General features: G+C 36.5%; 1 protein-coding gene across 1 annotated transcript in view; it reads right to left on the reverse strand.

Annotated features, from left to right (window-relative positions):
* Positions 1-9,640: 9,640 nt before the first annotated feature.
* FOXK1 (forkhead box K1) overlaps positions 9,641-20,316 on the reverse strand; it is a 140,793-nt gene continuing 130,117 nt past the window's right edge. The window contains exons 8-9 of the mRNA XM_056806462.1: positions 19,649-19,873; positions 9,641-19,346 (exon numbers count right to left, since the gene is read on the reverse strand). Coding sequence (XP_056662440.1) covers positions 19,129-19,346; positions 19,649-19,873 — 443 coding nt within the window. The 3' untranslated portion in view covers positions 9,641-19,128. The remainder of the gene's footprint in view (positions 19,347-19,648; positions 19,874-20,316) is intronic.

The following is a 20,316-nucleotide window of genomic DNA, read 5'->3' on the forward strand; positions in this document are numbered from 1 at the left end:
TCAACCTATCACTTTCCAAATCCAATCGATTTTACCTCAGTACTATCTCTTGCATATGCTCCCTTTTCTCCTCTGACTGCCTATACTCTGGTGCAGGTTCTAATCAATCTTCTCACGTCTGGACTATTGCAGTAGCCTGCTGGCCAGTCTCCCTGCTTCAAATCTCTTCCCAGACTTTCACTCAGGTGCCAAATTAATCTTTCAAAAGATTAATTTGAAGGGTGCCTGATCCTGGCACCCTTCCAGAAATTCCAGTGGCTCCATATCACTTTCAGGTTCTGCTTTGCTTTTAAAGCCCTCATGACCTGCCTTTTTCCTACCTTCGATGTTTTTAAACCCTTACCTTCTGTCTTAGAATCAGTAGTGCATATGTTGGTTCCAAAGCAGAAGAGCAGTAAGGGCTAGGCAGTGGGTTAAGTGACTTGCCCAGGGTCACACAGCTAGGAAGTGTCTGAGGCTAGATTTGAACCTAGGACTTCCCATCTCAATCCTCTGAGCTATCTATAAAACATGTAATGTGAGGAGAAAATAGGAACCACAATTATTTTACAACATCTGGATGGACTAACAACAAATATCCCAAATCACCTGGTGGCCTAGTATTAGAAAGCCCCCACCTCTAAGCAAGGACATGATAAAGCATATGTGATCTCATTCAACCTTGTGGGTGGACTTAACTGCCCTTGGATAAGAGACCCTGCAGTTTTTCTAAAAAGGCTGCTTTCCCAATTGTAGAACTGTTCTCTTCTCCTGGTCACCTGCCCTTGAACAAGGAATGTTTTATTTTTATTTTGATAACAAATCTTGCCACCTGCATTCCAACTACTCCCTTTTTCTCCATTGATTAATACCTCTTTTTTTCTACCTCTCCTCCTATGAAATGCATTATTTCTCTATTTCAGAATGCTACTGATTAATGGTATATTCTAAGTGGGCCTGAAAGATAATAAAAACCAAATCTATACTCTTAGGAATTTGCTGTCAGCAAGAGCAGATTCCTTAGCATGCTAATAAATCTCTTTCAGTTTGGCTATCTTTGACCTTCGTCATCAGACCCCAGCTGACTTGTCTGCCTCTCCCAAGAGGGTTAGAGAATTCTCCAACACAACAGTTTGCAACTTGTCTTCCCCACTATGGTGAGCAGCTTGAGAGAAGTGAAACTGGGTTTATTTGTTTTGGGTGTTTTTTTTTTGTCTTTCTTTATATCCTCAGTGATTTTAACAGTGCTTCATAAGTGCTTATTGATGGGGCAACTAAGTGGCTTAGTAGACAGAGAACCAGGCCTGAAGATGAGAGATCTGGGGTTCAACTCTAGCCTTAGACACTTACTAGCTATGTGACCCTGAGCAAGTCACTTAACCTGAATTACTTAGCCCTTATTGTTCTTCTCCCTTTAAACAGATACTTAATATCCATTCTAAGACAGAAGGTAAGGGTTTACTAAATAAATAAATGTTTATTGGCAAATTCAAAGCCTAGGAAGATGCTTCAGCATTCAAATATGTTCCCCAACCTAGATTGTAACAAGTATACTTTAAATTAGGATTCTTGTAGGCAAGTAAATATTCTATGTGAAACTAAAATGAAGCACAAAAAATGATTTTCAGGTTGTCAGTCGCTGTTTTTAATTGGTCTCAAGAGCAAGGCTTTAACATTTTCTTCTGATGTAAGATAATCAATTTTTCTAGTACTCTGAGGCATTATAACATTTTCCAGCCAGACAACCTAACTGAGTAGCTAGTGCTACTCTTAAAAAAAATAAAAACCTGGAGTATTTAAATAATATTTCACTAACAAGTTACTCTAGGCCTCCTAATATAGGAAACCATTTTATCTAAAAGTCACTTCCTTGGTTTCTATAATGATGAACTTTTAGAGAGGCAGTGATGAAAAATGAGGGAGGGGAGACAGCTTAGACATCTCTCTGTGGACAAGCTGTTAGCTGCCATTAAAACTCATGATAGTCTACCTCCCACCTACTTTTCTGAACTGACTTTTGCTTCTCTTATTTAATCATAGTTCTTTAATTATATGTAGCTCTTGTCCAGGTTCTTCCATGAATTCTCCATGAAGGATCTGCCCAAACTGCTTGAGGCCTTTCTCTAGCTATTTGTACATGATTTCAAGAGTACCAGTAGAATGCTCTAGCGGATTGACCATTCTTCACGCTTGCTACATGACTGTCTCACCTCCATTTCTAATCTTAGTTTCCTTAACAATCTATCCCAAACATAACTACTTGAACATAGATTATAATTGTTAGCATGCTGCTTACTTTAATTCAATACAGGTTTTTTTTTTTCATTTCTCTGTTTCAACTGCAGTTTTCAGTCACTAGTCAGTAAATGGTGCCAACTAGGTACAAGGCACTGTGCTAAGCACTGAAGATCTAAAAAAAAGGCCAAAGAAAGGGAGTTACTTATTCTTGTAAGAGTTGTTAAACAAATCTTAACTTTAATTTCTTAGAGAGTTTGATGTTCTAAGATCCCAAACCTTTTAGCATTCATTAGTGGAAGCTCATTTGTGTGGAGTTGAGTCTTTGTGCCAGAACTACCATGTAATTATTTAAAAAACATTATTATACATTCTTCCAAATACTAACCAGGCTGCTTCTTCCATCTGTCCAGTTCTTGGTCTATCTGTAATGGCTGGCACATATTTATGTACTGACATACTAGGATTGACCCATATCAGCCTGAACAAGAAGCATTTTCCATCCATTAAGTTTTTCAGTCAGTCAACTAGCACTTATTAAGTGCCTATGAGTTACTATGCTAAGCATACTAATGCTAAGCATGCTAAGCATATGAGAATACAAAGGCAAAAATAACATGTTATTCTGTAAAAATTATTAAACTAATCTCTTTTGAGTATCAAGGATCTCACTGAAAAGCCTTTATAATCTGAGGAGCTTAATTATAAACAAGCAACTCAGTAGAAAATGCTGTCTTCCAACTATGACGATTTGCAAGCTGTGGTGGGAATGACTAGTTTTATGTTTTACGTAGGTTGAACTGGTCCTTTCAAGGGGCCTTTCAAGGCCATTCAGTTTTCTCCAACACTTAAAGCAAAAAAAGCCCAGCCTATGAGGAGTTGGTGTCTAAGATTTCTACTGTTCAGTGGGAACAACGTTCCGACCTAGCAAGGCCAGTAAATATGGAGGTGGAAGAGACTAGCTATTTAGATCTGAATTACTATTTTCTTAAATTTAGGAATATACCTTTTTTATTCTTTTTTAGTAAAGTCATTTTTATTGCATTTTTTGGATTCATGATTGTCTCATTGCACTCTGATTCTAATCCCAGACTTGAATTATTCACTGGATCTGAATGAGTTAATTTTGGTCCCAAATATTTGGCATAAAGGTTGTTTATAACAACTTTGTGATTAAATTCACTCAAGTGGGAAAAGAATGATGTAAGGGAAAAAAACCTTTGGGTAACTGGAGAGCTAGACACAAAGTTTTGGTATCTTGTGACTTTAGCACTGTTAAGGGTATATGGGCATTCCGCTTCACGATAAGTACTCTGTACTTATCCTCTTCTGCATCTAGGATTAGTGAAAAGAATACTTACGGAGTTTGACTAGAAAAGTGGAAAAAAAGCAAAATTAAATATTTCTTGGCTATTAGTGGCTTTAAAAGCCAGATCACTAATATTAAAGAAAGTAAAGATAAATTGTCCTTGCACAGGTATCAGTAGAGATAGAGTTGACTGAGCTTTCTGATCTTTAAGCTTTACCTTATTGAATCGAATAAAGGCAGTCTTAATACATGAGGATGAGACGGATGGGCTATAGGAGTGAAGTAAAATCTTTGTCCCAGAGAATGTTAGATAATATGCTTAAGCTGGGTGAGATCAGGGATATTAAGGTAAGAGAATAAAAGTTAAAAAGAATATGAAAATTGGAAGTAGGTACCCCAAAGGCAACTAGGTGGTACAGTGAATAAAGTGCCAGGTCTGGAATCAGGAAGCCTCATCTTCCTAAATTCAAATCTGGTCTTAGACACTTACTAGCTCAGTGACCCTGGGCAAGTCACTTAATTCTGTTTGCCTCAGTCGCTCATCTGTCAGATAAGCTGGACAAGGAAATGGCAGCCACTCAGGTCACTTCACCAAGACAACCTCAAATGGGATCCCAAAGAGACAGAACTGAATGACCCCTCTAGAAAGAAAACCTGAGGCTGTCTATCAATTATCCTCACCAAGGAACCATTTTAGACCCTTGATGAGAATCTCCCTTTGTTTAGACTCTTCAAATTTGGCCACCAAATGATGAATTTCTTTGTGTATATATATGGGAGGGGTAGTAAGGGAGAAGGCACTTCCCATAACCGACCCCTCCCCCTCCTTCCCTCTGCTTACAGTTGGTGCATTTAGATCCCACTTTGGGGGCAGAGTCCTATCAGAATGCCATCAGGCCGTAGTATGGTCCTTTCCCCCATCAGACCAATATACAGGCCTGAGCAGGAAAACTAGGGCAACCTCAGCAGTTTTCTGAGCCAACAAAGCTAAGGATACACAAAGGGATCCACAACTGCAGATGATAAGAAGTGCCAGGCCCTCGGTCATATTAGGTGGGCAGCTCACGTAAGGAGCTTTGAAAGGAAGATAAATGAACCAAGCCATGGAAGCGTCCATAATACTGTACTGGGAATTCCAGGACTAAGTTTAGTCCCCCAGTTTAGAACTTTCCCAAAAGGCCTGTTACCCCAAGAGGCTGTTCTCTCCTCCGCTTGCTCCGTCTGAGCCACCCACGTGCAGACTTGAGGCCGTTGGGAAAAGACCTCCAAGGTGAGGGCTGGATCATGTAAGAGTCAGGCTCTTCCACATGGAGAGAGACCCAAGTTCTATGAGGGGGACTACTAGAAACTGGCAATCAGGTTACATGATAAAGCCAGTAAGCAGGGGACTCAATGGTCCAAGTTTCCATAGGGTTGGAGGAGGGAAGGAGCGCCAGTGCTCAGATGGAAATCAGTACACAATCCCTTTGGGTCTCATTTATGATGGTCAATGAGGGAACTGTAGCACGGATACGGATGGGTATTATGGGTTCTTGGGAGTTAGCATTTGTAACTGCGCATTATTATGGGAAGGACTAAATGGAAGCTCTGGGGATTGTGTGAACTCTCTCATGTCGTTAATTCTAAACTATTTTGGATTGGTTAGAGATGGAGAAAGTAAAATGGAAGATTCTCTTCTAGTAATGGAGTCGCTGTAGGCTAGAATACTTTGCTGCACAGACTTCCCTTATAATGACAGTGTGTGGCCAGTGAAGAAGGTAGATGGTACGAAATGACTTATGATAAAATAAAGTCATGCTGATTGCTGAAGGGAATCCAGGCCCCAAGTGAAGTAGCATCATAGGATTATTGATCTTGATAATGCATTTTCCTTTGTTTCCATGGCTGCAATATCAGCAATTTGCTTTTATTGGCAAGGAGTTCAGTATTTCCAGTCTTTCTTGACTTAAATTCTTCTACATATGGTCTTAGTTTGACGGGCAGAGGCCCCACTTCCTACTGTTTGCTACTCTGGGCCAAATTAAGCCATTCTTAAGTTAGAAGTTGAAGACTGGATGGTGATTCATATGAGACTAGGAAGGAGATCAAATCTGGAGGTAGTCTAGCCTAGTCCATTTAGTTCAGTTTTGAGGAATACTATAGATGGGAAGAACCTGGATGATTTGATTTAGTTCATAATAAGCAGTTGCCATTTGGCTCCCTCATAGTCTAAAAAGAAAGCTCAGGAATGATTGGCCTTTTCATGTTCTGAAGAACCCACATTCCCTACCATCTATGCCATCTCTAGTAGCCCAATCTCTCTGACCACAGTCTTCCAAATAAAGGTTAGAGATTTATGCTTACTATAGTTGATGCTTATTAAAAATGTGGTATTACAAAACAGTATTAGTTAAGTTGGCTACCCCAGCAGGGTCCCTAACAGAACATATTCTTTTTCATGGTCCCCTCTCTACCACTGGCTCTATTCGGGACATTCATTTTACCATCAAGTTAGGAGATAGGACCCATAACCATCATATTTGTTGAGTTTCCCATCTTCCATACAATTTTCAGGAAGTTGGTATCGTTGAACATTGGAATGGCTTCACCATCATGACTCTCATTATTAGGGTTTAGTGTCCCAATCCTCAAAGGCTATATTTTTGACAAATCATCACCATTTTAATAATGGGGAAGCTCCCTAGTTCAATGGTTTCTTAGATATGGTCTTAAAGAACTTATGTGATAAGATTAGATTACCTTTAGAAATAGTCTGTTAACACTGTCCAGCCATTCTTTATTCTATCCTCTATGGGGAGCTGCCTGAGCATATGCCTCCATCAGAAGGCTCTATTCAACCCAAGGAAATGGTTCTGCCTTCCCTTAACTGGCACATTTCTTCTTCTCTAAGACGGTATGGAAAACTCCTTCCTAAAAAGAGTCTACAGGAGGAAAGAACAATTGTTTGCTTTTCACAATAGGAATAGTTGAAATTATCTTTTTTTTTTTAATTCTGATGGAATAAGAATTTACTTTAAAAAGAGGGCAGCAAAAACTATGCCTGTTTTTCTATAGCCAAAGCTAAAAAATTGTTTTTACATTTTAAAATACAATAAAATTTTATTTTAAAATGTCAATCATTAAGATTATGACTGTACAAAACCAGGCATTGGGTCAAAGAGCCACAGTTTGCCAATCCCTGACCTAGAACATGACTGTTTAGCTAACCTGGCAGTGATCTTGGGTCCCTTGATGAAGATGAAAGGGACTTTTTATCCACCCCCTACAAGAGATATCCCCTTAGCATAGAGGGTCAGGATTTAGTGTCCTTTCCTCTTATGGAGTGTCAGAGAAGAATTTTTTTACTAGTAGACTAAGGAAAACTGAGTGGGTACGGTATGAGTCTTAGTATCAATTCAGGCCCCAGGACAGATTTCATAAGAGGCTTATGAACTCTTAGGAATTTGATAAAAATGACTTGAACTTTTGATTGGAAATAGTGGTACCCTGATCTACACTGTGTATCTGATCTTGGGGCCATTTCTGGTCTTTATGGTTGATTTTTTACATTAGGAGACATACTCTGAATTGCTCCTGACCATTCTTTTAAAGGACATTTTGTATTTTTTTTTTTACATTCCTTCTATTATTTCTACTAAGCTCTTCCTCCAGTATGGCATATGAGGTCAGAGATGTCTTAAGATTATTTTAATGGTAGACGGTTCCTCTAAGAGGAAAGGGAAGTCCTTTGGTCTCTTTTCTCTCTGGGGCTCAGTCTTCTGGGAATACTTTTCTAACATAGCATAACTGGTTACCAGAATGAATACATGCAAAGATGGAAGGAATAGCTGCCTTGGGAATTCTATAAGATTTTTCATTGTTACAAAATCATTTTTATTACATTTTATGGTCCATGAGGATCCCATTGAATTCTAACCTCAAGTCTGAATCACTGGATTGAATCAGATCTGGTCAAGAATCCATGCATTTAAAATCGTTCAAGGTTCCATGATAGATGCAACTACAGGGAACTTTGTCCAATGATCTTGTAATTATTAGCATCAAGCAAGGCATTCAAGAGGGAAATGGACGCTCACCAAAGGTGTTTGCCCCTGTCATTGAGGATTTCCTTCTGTACAAGATTAATCTGGGAAGCAAACCTCCAGCAGATTTGAGGCTTCCATGCCCCAGCGGAACAGGGGAAAGACTTAAGCAATTTATGAGGCTTCACTGGAGTAACAAATAACAGATACTGTTTTATATTTCCAATGATATTCCTATCAAGTGATGGTTTGCATTTGGTATCATCTTCCTTAATTATAGCCTATGCAACATTTTCTATGAATCTTGCTTGGGATATATGATTTCACTGTTGCAGAAATTCCTACTGAGCAAACTTCCTCTATCAATGAGGACAGATGACTATTCTGTAACTTAGTCTTACAGGGTTGATAAGTGAATTGCCTAGGGTCACACAGCCAGTATGTGTCAAAGGTGAGACAGACTTGAACTTAGGGCTTGACTCAGTTCAGCTCTATATTTATTGATATCAAGCTGCCTCTCTCTTAGTAAATACAGATAAAGAGATTAGACACAGTCATTTGCTTCCATTTACTAGTTAAGGAATCTCATTTCTTTTATCCAAGAAGTTTTACTTTATTCATTTAGACATCTTTTGGCCAACACAGGAGTCCAACAGCTGTAAAATGAGTTCTCAGGGAATAAAGAAAAGCCTCCAAAGACTCATATGGCAATCTTGAAGTCTGTATTGTTAAATCCCAGAGACAGAAATCTACTGAATGATTTTGCCTCTGCTTTCTAAATCTAAACTGCCAATTAGTTAAATGAGCTCACTAGGGGTCTAGAGTTAGATCAGTTATCATCTTGACTCTTGTCTTAGGGAAAAACCTGGAGTACGATAAGTTTGCTGACCCCACATCAAGCCTCATAATATAGATCTTACAAATAAAACAGTAAGAAAAAAGTTCAAAATATACATGTAGTTAAAAGTTCAGTTATGGTAAACTTGAAAAATGTAATCCAAATTAAATGTACTTAGCTATGTAAGCTATTGATTCCATCAAGAATACTGGAAGGCCTTGACTGATATCAGAAATATTTGATATTTCTATATTTCTATAAAAAATTCAAGGTATGGTTAAAATAAAAGTATAAATAAATAACTAAAAGTTCAAGTTTCAGCTGAATTATAAAGGAAACCACTTTACTACAATTATATATATACTTGAACATTTACTTTTTCAAGGTACCATATAGAGCATGTACACTATGATCACTAAAAGAAAAAAAGCCAACTTAACAAGCAGAAATACATAAAATGGACAGAACTAGCAACATATTAGTGGATTTGAGTCTACATGGCTCTGTTTACGTGTAAAAACAGAAGACAGTAAAAATCGATCTCAGATCTCGGATCAGTCTTCATCCTATTCTGACAGAATCTTCTGTAAAGCTGGGGGCAAAGAAGAGCTATAAGGAGTCTTTTTTTTTTTTACCCATTGATACATCACCTTCTGAACCAGGATTGGTTTAGATGTGTTAATAATTTGGCCTCTACATACCTGATCTATGTAGATGTATTAGGGATAAAGACGTGTATCCCAGCAAATTAAGTGGAATTAAGGACAACTCTGGAAAGGCAGTAAAATGAGAAGGGGGAGAAAAATAGAAGTGGGGAGTGAAGAACTGAATTACATGTCCATTTTGAAGTTTTAAATATTTAGTTTCAGGGATTTCACAAAGCAAGTGAGTGGTCTATGAAACAAAGCTCTCTTCTCAAGTGACTAATTCCAGGCAATGCTAAGAATCTAAGAGCGTTAAGTGAACCAAAAAGTAAATATCATAAATGTTTATGCCAAAGTAGAACTGTTTGCCCAAGAAACAGATTTCGGATTGAACACATGTGGAGAGTTTTCTCTACCAAATTGACTCTTTCTAGTAATAGGACCCAAAGAGAAAGTTACAGAGAATAATTTTTTATCATGTTGTACTTTAACCTTCTGGATCATCAATATAAGCAGCTCTAACTCAAAATATTAGAACAAATTGCTACAAGCCAATGCTACAATGCTGGAACCAGGATTTTTTATATACACTATTTCAAAGGACTTCACACTGTTTTTTGGGTGTCATCTCTTTAATATATAATTTTATTTCCGGTTATAGAAACAAATGCTAACAGGAGAAGCAAAACTTCTCCCAACCACGTACATCAATTTTAGATAACAGATAACAGAACAGTTAAAATAAATGAAAAAAAAGTAGAAATTTTAAACTTTGTTATAGCTTTAAAACATTAACGTCTGATACAATTAGAAATCACATTCAGATCTCAAATTACTTTAAAAAAAAAGTATGGCTCCTTATAAAAAAAAAATACTGTATCCCATTTGAAATGAAAACACAGGTCTAACCTTAGATGCTGGTTTTTCCATCTTTATGATAGTCCTCTTTCCTCACTACCCTGTTAGTTGGTTTTTCATCTTTCTTAAGTTTCCCACAATTCATATAAATAAACCAGTTTGGTTCTCCTTCCCCAACAGAGAGTGAGACATTACAATATGGTATGACCTAAAATTTACATCCAATGCCATAGACCCAAGTTCCCACTTTACAGAGACACCATCTGCTTTTTAAAGCACTGATTATTAAACATGTTGTGAAAAACACTTTAAACAGCCACTGTTAAAAACACACATACACACATATGCACACATCCTCACACTCAAAAGTATCTTTACAGGAGAATTCATGTTTGGATAAGAAAAAACAAAAACAAAAAGCTGGCTTTATCTTATCCTCTCTATTAAATTAAGTGCCAAACTGTCAGGCAGAGGAAGAGACTCTAAATATAGCATCTCTTTAGCCATTTGTACATGTAAGAGATATCTGAGACTCTGTCTTCCTGATTTTAGCTAAGTCCAAAGAGATATTCTGGAATCTAGAGGGTTTTTTTCCCCTTTTTTATCTCATCTTCCCTTCTACAGGAAACAATCCATACAAACTCAGAGAAGGTTTTAGGTAAAACTGTCTTGCAACAGCTGGTTTTTAAATTTAAAAAAAGTTTCTCCATTTGGATTTTATGTTTATTATCTAAACCAGTTAGTTAAAGAACAATGAAATGTAAGGTCATACCTTCCTGTAGAGAAACGATCCAATCTGCTTAACAGCCAGCTTTGGACTTCACTAAACTGCAGCAGGCTCACACTTTGTGCCATAGTTCACAAAGACTAAGGAATGAGAGTATGGATGGTTCCACACAACTCATCACAACAAACAGAAAGTCACTGCCAAAGGGCACATCCTGTTGTCAGAGCATCTTTGCATATGAGGGACATGAAACATTTAACAGTCAACTCTCACCTTCTGAATGTAGCAAATACCTATATAGCTATATATTCTACTGAAGCTGTGGCTGGATTTGAAAATGCCTATGCTGCCAGAGTGAAGAAAGACTTCCAGAATTCTCAGATATTTCAGCTCCCTTTAAAAAAGAAAGGTCATCTTTGTTTGGTAGAATTATTCTTTTTTAATTTCTGAAACATTACAATAGCCCTGACACCATGTCTACTAAAAGCTAAGGAATCAAGATGTAGCTGGTTTACTTCTTAATCAAGTAGTAAAAGGGGAACTGTTGGATTTATCCTTAACAGCTACCTTTTTAGTGACCATTAATTAATGTAAATTAGATCAAATAAATTCTTCCATGACTCTATTCATGTTGAAGTCCAGAATTTGTCAACATTACTCTAGTTTTATCTTCCTAGAAACCATTACTGAAGCTTGTGTGTGACAAGAAAAATGCAAAAACTGACCACTTTTGACAATAACATTTCCCCCATAAAAGCATGTTAGTAGCTTTAAACTGAATTTTTTTTAAAAAAAGCTTTTTCCTAAAGCACTAGACAGAAAATGGCTTGGCCATTGCCTAAAGGATGAGAAGATCTACGGTAATGCCTGAAACTCATTAGTCCTAGGAAAAGATTTTAATTGGGTTTATGGAAGAAATACAATGAAAATGCTTGTTAGTCATTCTGTTCCTACTTTAAGGCAGAACTCCTTTCTGAGTATGCCAAGTTAGTTATAATTTCTCCTAATGCCATAAAATTAAATCTGTACTCAAAGGGTAGCAAATGTAATAAAAATGCTAATTACATAAACATTGATAATGATTAGCCTTAGGGGATAATGTCATAGTCCAATGGGGGCTTAAAACTTCAGGGACAGGTTTCTGTGTCTCCAGAAAAGAAGAGGAAACAGAAATGTCACTTGGAGTAGCTGCTCTCATAACTGCAATGTCACAGTTTTTGAGTGGAAGTTTAAATCCTGTTTGTAGCTGGTATGTTAAATTCAGATGCATGGACAGGGCATCAATATTAATTCGCTCTGTAAACTTCCCTTCTCTTTCTATCCCCCCTCATCATCATCAAAAGGAAGCCAGGGAAAAATTTCTATTTCAAGCAATTATAAATTTCAGCAATATAATATAAAAAATAATTTGAAGGGATCCTAGGACTCAGGCATTCCAAAAGTACATGTTTTTCTTTACTTTAAAGGAGATACAAATTTGAAGAATGGTTATAAGAAAGATCACTCCTAGTAGAAACATAGCTTACATATCCAGAACTATATGGAAAAATCAGGGAAAAGGGAACCTTCACTGGGTCAAGGAGACTTCAAATGGAGGTACAATATAGTCTTGCCAGGTAAGAGAAAGGATATCATTACTGGACAGTAAGCTCAGTCTCTTGTTTTCTATGCTAACATTATGTACTACATTCTCCTAGGGTTAGTGCCTGGTTTTAATATCCATTTGTATAAAAGTAATTTAAATTACCATTAATTTACATTCAAAGGGGATCATTATGCATACATACAAATTATCTGATATACATATTCATAAACACATTTGAGAATTTGGGACATAAATGTGAGGGAATTTATTTTCTGTTCTCTTAATGAGTTATGGCTCATTTCTGAATTTAGAAGGGGTTAGGGTAGGAAAGGGTTAGATCTTTCTTTTTTGATGTCATATGGCTAATAGCAAATGTTAAATAAAAGTTTAAAGAACTAGCCTCTCTTCTTCAATCTGAAATCTCCAAAGCCAACACCCTAAATAAATTTATTGCCTTAAAACAACTAAATCAAAATTACACCTCCAATTATACCTTTTTTTCTTTAGCTTAAGGAATTGCTTTCCCAACACATTCAGTGAAATGGCAGTATTTTATACCGCAATCACAAGGTAAAGGTTCTATAACAAACACCATTCTTCCAGGCAATTGAGATGGAAACTTTGCTACAACTGTACTGTGTGGAGTAGGATCCACGAGGCAGATGTAATGTGCGGAGAAGAACCAAAGGCTGCTCCAGTAAAGTCAAGCAAATACATGAGAGGAGCAACTTGATGGATGCTGATCCAAAGAAAGCAGTGTCCTGACCAAACTTCCACAATGCTTTGGGCAGCAGGAGCCTGGAGTGAGGTCTCTTTGCATGAAACGATACACCACAACTAATTATTCCTATAATGCAACATTTTAAAATCATTTACTGTGTACTAAATGTAGCAACTTTGTTTTATTTAAAGATAAAATGTTGAAAGCTGTTATATCAAAATGAGATAATAGATACAATGTATATAAGTATGAACGGAACCATCTCCTGAGCATTTAAAAAACCCTGATATGGAAGAAAGGATATGGGGAAAGAACTTCTAATGAGTGTCATAAATAGAAGGACACAATTTGGAAACGGTAGGAAGTGGAGACACAAAGTGATTCTAGTTAAGTCAAGAGACTTCCACTGCAGGTTTATTTAACCCTCACCTCAAGGAGATTAAGTGAATCTCTGAAGCAGTTGTATCCTATTTATATAACAATTTGGTCTCTATAGCAGCAAGAAAATTAAAAAAAAAATTTTTTTATTAAATAACATTGTTCCTAGGTAATACTAAAATAAAGACAACTCACAATGAGGTTGTAGGTAAAAAATTCCATTATAAGAAAAAACACTAAATTGTGGATTAAATAAACTAGAGGGCTTTTATTTTATTTCTATATACGAGGTATAACCCACGACAATGATGACACCATTTAGCATTCATATATCTCTTTATATTTGTGAAGTGTTTTACAATCATTTTGGCCAGTCGTTAGCTTTTAGCATAGTAGTGCTCTCTTCAGCAGAGAGGTACAAGAGACAGACATATGCACAATGGTTGTTTTAAAGTATTTTTTTAAATGTCTGGAGGTTGCAGAGATTTCCCCAAAGTAGGTATTCTCTCAAGAGAAGAAAGGCAAAGAAGATAAAACTAGAAATGGCAAAAAACAAAGACAAGGATAATAGTTCCTTATATCAGATGAAGTCATTTAACTGCAAAGCTTCTGAGTAAAAAAAGAAAAGAAAGAAAATATGGCAATGCTATGTAACCTCTGCCTCTCAAAAGCATTTTATTTTTTGTTCAAATTCTGCATGCTTAATAATGTATAGACAGAAGATTCTAATACTTTTCCACATTCAGCCAAAATTTTATATAAAAGGTAATGACATGAGACCTGCTCCTGGTCTCACTAACACAATTCTAAAGTAAAAAGACATATAATACTCTAGAAAATATAAAACAAAAAATGGTGTTCTCTCTCTCTCTCTCACTCATAAGGACATAAGGAAAACTCAATTTCTAATAAAGCCTGTTGATCCACATACCTCACTTTGAAATGCTACTGTCATGGTAATCCTTAATTATTTTGAAGAAATAACAGAAGTCAGATGAAATCCTATCCCACTGTGTGCAACACAATACTCCAACTGACAATTAATGGAAGGATATCTCATAGCCCTAGGACTAACAGTTATCATGCAAAATGCTTGCACACCCACGTAGTAGTCAATTTCTAAATAATAACATCTCTCACTTAGGTTTGAACAATATAAGCATGCAAGCATAATGACTGTGATATTCCTTTCACCTCTAAATAGACTTGGGGGGGGGGGGGGTGATGGACAGAACATTACTCTAGACTTAAAAGTCACCGTTCATTCTATATTTTTTCTTTATTCCCATCTAAACGGCTTAGTGGAAGTGCTTCCAATCTCTTCTACTGGATTCAGATAACCTTAAAATGCAGTTTCATCCAGGGAGTAAAACTACCACTAAAGAACAGGTAAACCTGAAAGCACTAGTTACCATGGTAATTAATGGTAGGATAGGGAAACAAGCAACACTTATAAGAAAAAGTGAGTCTGTAACACCATTTTAGTACATTTGAGTGAAAAAAATCTTTTGGAACTAAGGGCACCTATCCCAGTTCTGGGGTGGAAAAGCTCATTTTTTCAAACCAAATGAGGAAATTATTTATATATCTATATGTATTTAGAAGAAATAAGGGAATGATGCCATTTGCTTTCACAAAAGTTAATTTTAATTATCATTTTATATTCTGCTTACAGGTAAAAGAACTGAGAGTTGAGCAAAATCCCATTATTAAAAAACCCCAAAGAATAGGAACAAAAAGGTAAGAAGGGCGATTATTCCGCAAGAACAGATGGATGTTGTACTGACAGAAAGAGGTAAACTCATGGGAAAAAACCTTAGAGAGTAATAAACTCCTTGAGGTTAGGGACCCTGATATTTCTTCTATGTTTCCCCATAGTGCTTAGTATTACACTCTAATATGTGAAGATTCAATAAAATAACATAGTTACTGACCTTTGGTGCTTAACGTTAATCACATATTGACTACTTAAGCATAACCTTTGGTTGTGATGCCTTAATAAGTGACTCTATAAATTGATATTCAAATACCAACACACAGTTAAAAATTACCTACCAACTGTTCTAAGAGCTTGTCATTTGTGAAGTACTGTTCTTATATATATTCCAGTATCACCACAAAACCACATATAGGGAGAAGAAAGAGATGTAGGCTAACTGGCACATCTCTTTTGGATTTTCTAAAGTTCCTGTATATATAATTTTATTTATGCCTGTTTTCTTGGATTTTTAAAAATTAAAATTCCTTATAAGAAAATTTCCTTGTTTTCAGGTAAGAAGCAAAAAAAGGGCAGGAGGAAAATATGAAAAATGTACTAAGATAGAAGACAAAAATGAGACAAATCCCAGGATTAAAAAACTACCAGACAGACACATAACTGCTTTCTGTGTCTTAGCCCCAAATGATAAAAGTCCAAGAATTTCTAAAGCCACCACACATCCTATTTTGGCCAAATTATCTCTGCCACAATCATTGGCTTAGAAGCCATTAAGCAGTATTTCCTAGCTATAATCTACACCTTTCTTAGGTTATTACAAAATAAAGGATCTATATGGGTAATAATTTCCCCGATGTCCACCACATTTCTCCTGGTCTCAATCCTTTTTAGTTCCTTCATCATGCAGCTCTTGAAGAAACTTAGGGTGCCAAAAATCTCAAGAAGAGGAAATTCCTTCCACTGAAACTTTGCAATTTCCCTCACCATCCTTTTTTTCCAATTATGGACTAACCAGTACTAAGATATAACGTTTACATAGATAAAACAGTGCTTTCTGACATCAGAAAAACAAACAAATGGGAGCACTAAGTTCAGATGAAGCAAAAGATAGAGACAAATACTAAGGAAAAAAAGTGAGTCACTGTCTTCTTCTAACCTCCCAACATGGAGTGTTCTATGCAGGAAATCCCTGCTTCGAAAGGAGAAAGTCTGTGGTAATCATGATAATTGAAGACGAAATGTATTTCCCACCACCTTAAGCCTTTTCCCTCTCCTAGATTATACATAAGCAGTACTTAGAACAAACACTAATTAAGGATAGGAAAGAAGCAACTGGTGGCCCTAAAAAGTCACTAATTACAGATCCTCTAACCTGAACATGGCCCTATTTCTGTTAGTAATTGAAGCTGTCAGGGCAGAATAAAGCCTGTCTGACAACAATTAACTCATCATCATTCATCTCTCATTCAACTTATTCTCTCATTCTCTCTCTCTCTCTCTCTCTCTCTCTCTCTCTCTCTCTCTCTCTCTCTCTCTCAATTACATACACACACACACACACACACACACACACACACAAATTTAAGAAAATGTAAGTGTGGAATGGAGCATAATTTATCATCATTAAAGGTGGGTAAAGTATCTCTGAGAACTGCATTGCTGGTTAACTCATTCCCACTGCTCAGAAAACTTTTTTAATACTTCAAATTGCATGGATGTAAAAAATGTTTTAAAATTTAGTCACATATATGTATTTTCCTTTTTTTTTTCTTTATTGAACCGATTAGAGTATTTCTCGAAGGGTTCAGTAATTTTTTCTAAGAGGAGCCAGTTCCCTCTGATTCCGACTGAAGAGGACACAATAGTGTGAAGGGCAATTGTGGTAGAGCTAGTTCTCTTTCCCTAGTGTCTCACCAGACCACCTTCCCTCTTAAACTTCTGGTTAAATCAATGGGTTCTGACTGCAAATTGCTAATATCTAAAAGTGGGTTAAATGCCCACTGCCTTAAATTATTAAAAAGAAAATAAGCAGTTAATTTTTTTCATTCTAAAGCAGAAAAATATTGGTTAGTTTCTAATTCCTGTGAAATTTTCTTGCCTTTAATTTGTCTCCTTTATTTTATGGAGAAGTTGTGAACACCACTGACAATTTTCTAACAGGGCTTATAAAGAACCAGTTCTAAATAGAGCTACTTAGGTTGGGGGAAAGAAGGAAGGTACTTCTGGCTTTTTTTAATTCCAATAAAATAAAAAACATTTCCTGATAGTTTCATTTTGTGTACATTTTTTCCTAATGATGACTATTGAGAGAAGCAGCACCAGAATATTTGACAAAATAAAAGAGAATTTTCTACCCAAAGCATTCCTTCATCCCTCCTACACACTGCTCAGGAAAACAGATTGATAAAAATCAGGAAAATAATATTCCATATGCTCCCACCTCCTTTCAATATACTTGACATAGTTGAAACTTCCACGTATACAAGTTTAGAAGTCATTTTCCTGAGGGGATTCATTATAGTGAAACACTTTGTTCTCTTTCCTTCTTCAGAGGGCACTGTTATTAATATATTCATTTTTGGCAACAAAGCTAATTAGGCAGGGTAAATAAACATTGAGAGAAAGTGAGTAACCTCATTAATTGGGAAGGTAATTTCATTGCCTTGAATTGAACCAAAAGATTTTGGTGTTTTAGACAAAAGAAGTATTTTCTGACTGCAATAATAACCTGTGAAAGAAAACAGAAATTTGGATGAAGTTTAAATAAAAAGATTGAGATTATAAGAAAATTGCATCGAGCTATGCTGAGAATATCAGGTCTTATTAGGTCATGGAGAGAACAGTTTGATTTTTTGTGAAACATCTGAGAAACCCCTGGTTCTATTTTCGTTCATATCAAGTGAGCCAAATATTTCTGTCTAGAACGCCTAGTTATTTCAACTTTACTACTACTGCAGTGAAGACAGCATCAAGGCTCAGTTCTGATGAACATCCACTCCAAATACTGAAACCTGGGTACTATTGTTATGATTTAGTCCATTAGTTTTTCACCAGTCTTACAACCAAAGGACTTCCAACAATTCTGAGACAAATACATGTTCTAATATAGGAAGCTTTCATAATTTCCCATAATATGACATTAACAGTTACAACTGTGGATTATAACTCCATGGTGTGATTAACGCATGCATCATGCATGTAAAACAAAAACAAAAATGAAAACAAAAGAAGGGGGGGGGGATTATTCCCTTGACTTCTGTCCAAGACGTATATAGGCTTAATTTAAAAACAGATGGTATATGTTTGAACAAAGCAAGAAACATTGAGGGGTCAAAACCAAACCAGTTAAAAATAATACTAATATCAATACCTTCTCTTTTGCTTTTCTATGAAAAAAAGACATTTATGAAATAACAAATTGGTCAATTCCTGTTATTCTACCCCCTGGTCCCCACCCCAACAACCTGCTCTCAACCTACTACATAAATAAGAATTCATTCTAAATACAATTACTTTTTTCTTTAAAAGGATTGTTTGTTGGGTACCATGCTACTTTAATGCTGTCACTATGATAACCTGTGTCAGTCTTCCCATGATGGTCAAGGCTGCTTCCTTAAGAATATCAATGTCAAAACTCTGAGGCAGCATTAAGGCATTGGAGAAATAAGGAACCTTCTTCTTATGGAGCAGACATTTGTGATACATTCCTTGAGATACTGAACTGCAATCTCTTCCCTGGCCTCTTGAAGAAAAAGGCTAGGGAAGGATAGGAGGTGCTGAAAAAAAAAAAAAGAATTCCCAGCAGTCATACAATCAGTTGTCTGTATTTGTTTATGTGGGTTTTTTGTTTTTTGTTTTTTTGTTTTTGTTTTTGTTTTTTTAACTAAAAGGTATGGAAGAGAAAAACAAAAGTAAAGGCTGAGCTGAATTCCAGGTACAGGTAGATGGAAGCTTTTCCCAATCTGTTTGGCACCTCGAGATCTGATGAGCTATGGAGCTGTCTTTCCTATCTCATGTAAAGATAAGTGGCTGTTTAGGTAGTTATGCTTCTGTTCTACCACTCCTTTTGATGCACCTTCTGCTCCACCTATATTCCAGCTCCTTTCCCAGGTACTTCATTCACCGGTTCCTTGCCCTTGTGGGGTTGTAGATGTTATCACTCCTGTCTGTGCCACAACAGTTCCACTGGGTTCCTCCAACCGAGGTCTTTTGACATCTGGCTCCCCCGAGGAGGCTGCAGGGTCTTCGGGGCCCACTTCACACACCCGTGTAACCACGACAGGAGTGGAGGAGCTAGCCTGGGCTGCGAGAAGTTGCAGTGGATTTGTAAGGGCTGGGAATGGAAGAGACACAGATTTAATATGCAAAACCAGGGCTAACTCTTGTTCTTCTGAACAAAAGTAAAAATCACCAATTTGGTAATTACGTAAATGACAGATAAAAGAAGCTTATCACCATATTCAGAAATTATGATAGAAAAATCTACAACATACTCAACTTGAAGACATCTATGATAGATGTACTAAAAGACATATTCCACATTTTGCATCTACCTCAACAAAAATCACACAGCAAGAAAAGTGAGAAGAATTTAAGGAATAAAAGAGGAGAAGAAAATGACTAATAAAATCTTACCATAAGTATTGCCAGTGATGCTACTGGTAGGAACAGCATGCTTTCCATTTTGTGTCACTGCCCTAACTGGGAGCTGATGCTGCCCAATGGTCACTGGTGTTGCTGGCTGAAGTATTGTAACTGTTTGTCCTGGAACTCCCTGAGCCATCTGACTGGCAACTGTCTGGATGACTCGGCTGGCAGTTGGAATTGTCGCGAATGCAATCGTAGGTTTATCTTCCAATGCTATTAAAATTTAAAGAACACCAATTTATGGATAAACTAACAAAGGCAATTCTCTTCTTTTCTACTTTGGCATTAACATTATCAGGAATGATTAAAAAAAAAGGAATAACATAATTCAGTTTCAGGAACACAGATCCTATGGACCTAGGCAACCACATTGCTTGTAGATAAAGAGTTCCAAAGGCACTCAAATAATTTACTACACTTTGTTGAGAGAATGTTGACTGAAAATGGGAAAAGACTTACATTAGTTGATGATGTTTATTAAATGAAAAAATAAAAGAATCCCTTAATTATTTCCCTATAAATGGAACAAGATTTTTATAAAGCACATTAGTTCTAAACAAATTTATATCACTTTATTTGAAACATCAATAGCTGTTGTCTTATTTTCATGTCTAAACAGTACCACCTTCTCCAACAAATGATAAAACTAACTCAGT

This window comes from Monodelphis domestica, chromosome 7 (genome assembly GCF_027887165.1).
Source record: "Monodelphis domestica isolate mMonDom1 chromosome 7, mMonDom1.pri, whole genome shotgun sequence".
NCBI lineage: Eukaryota > Metazoa > Chordata > Mammalia > Didelphimorphia > Didelphidae > Monodelphis > Monodelphis domestica.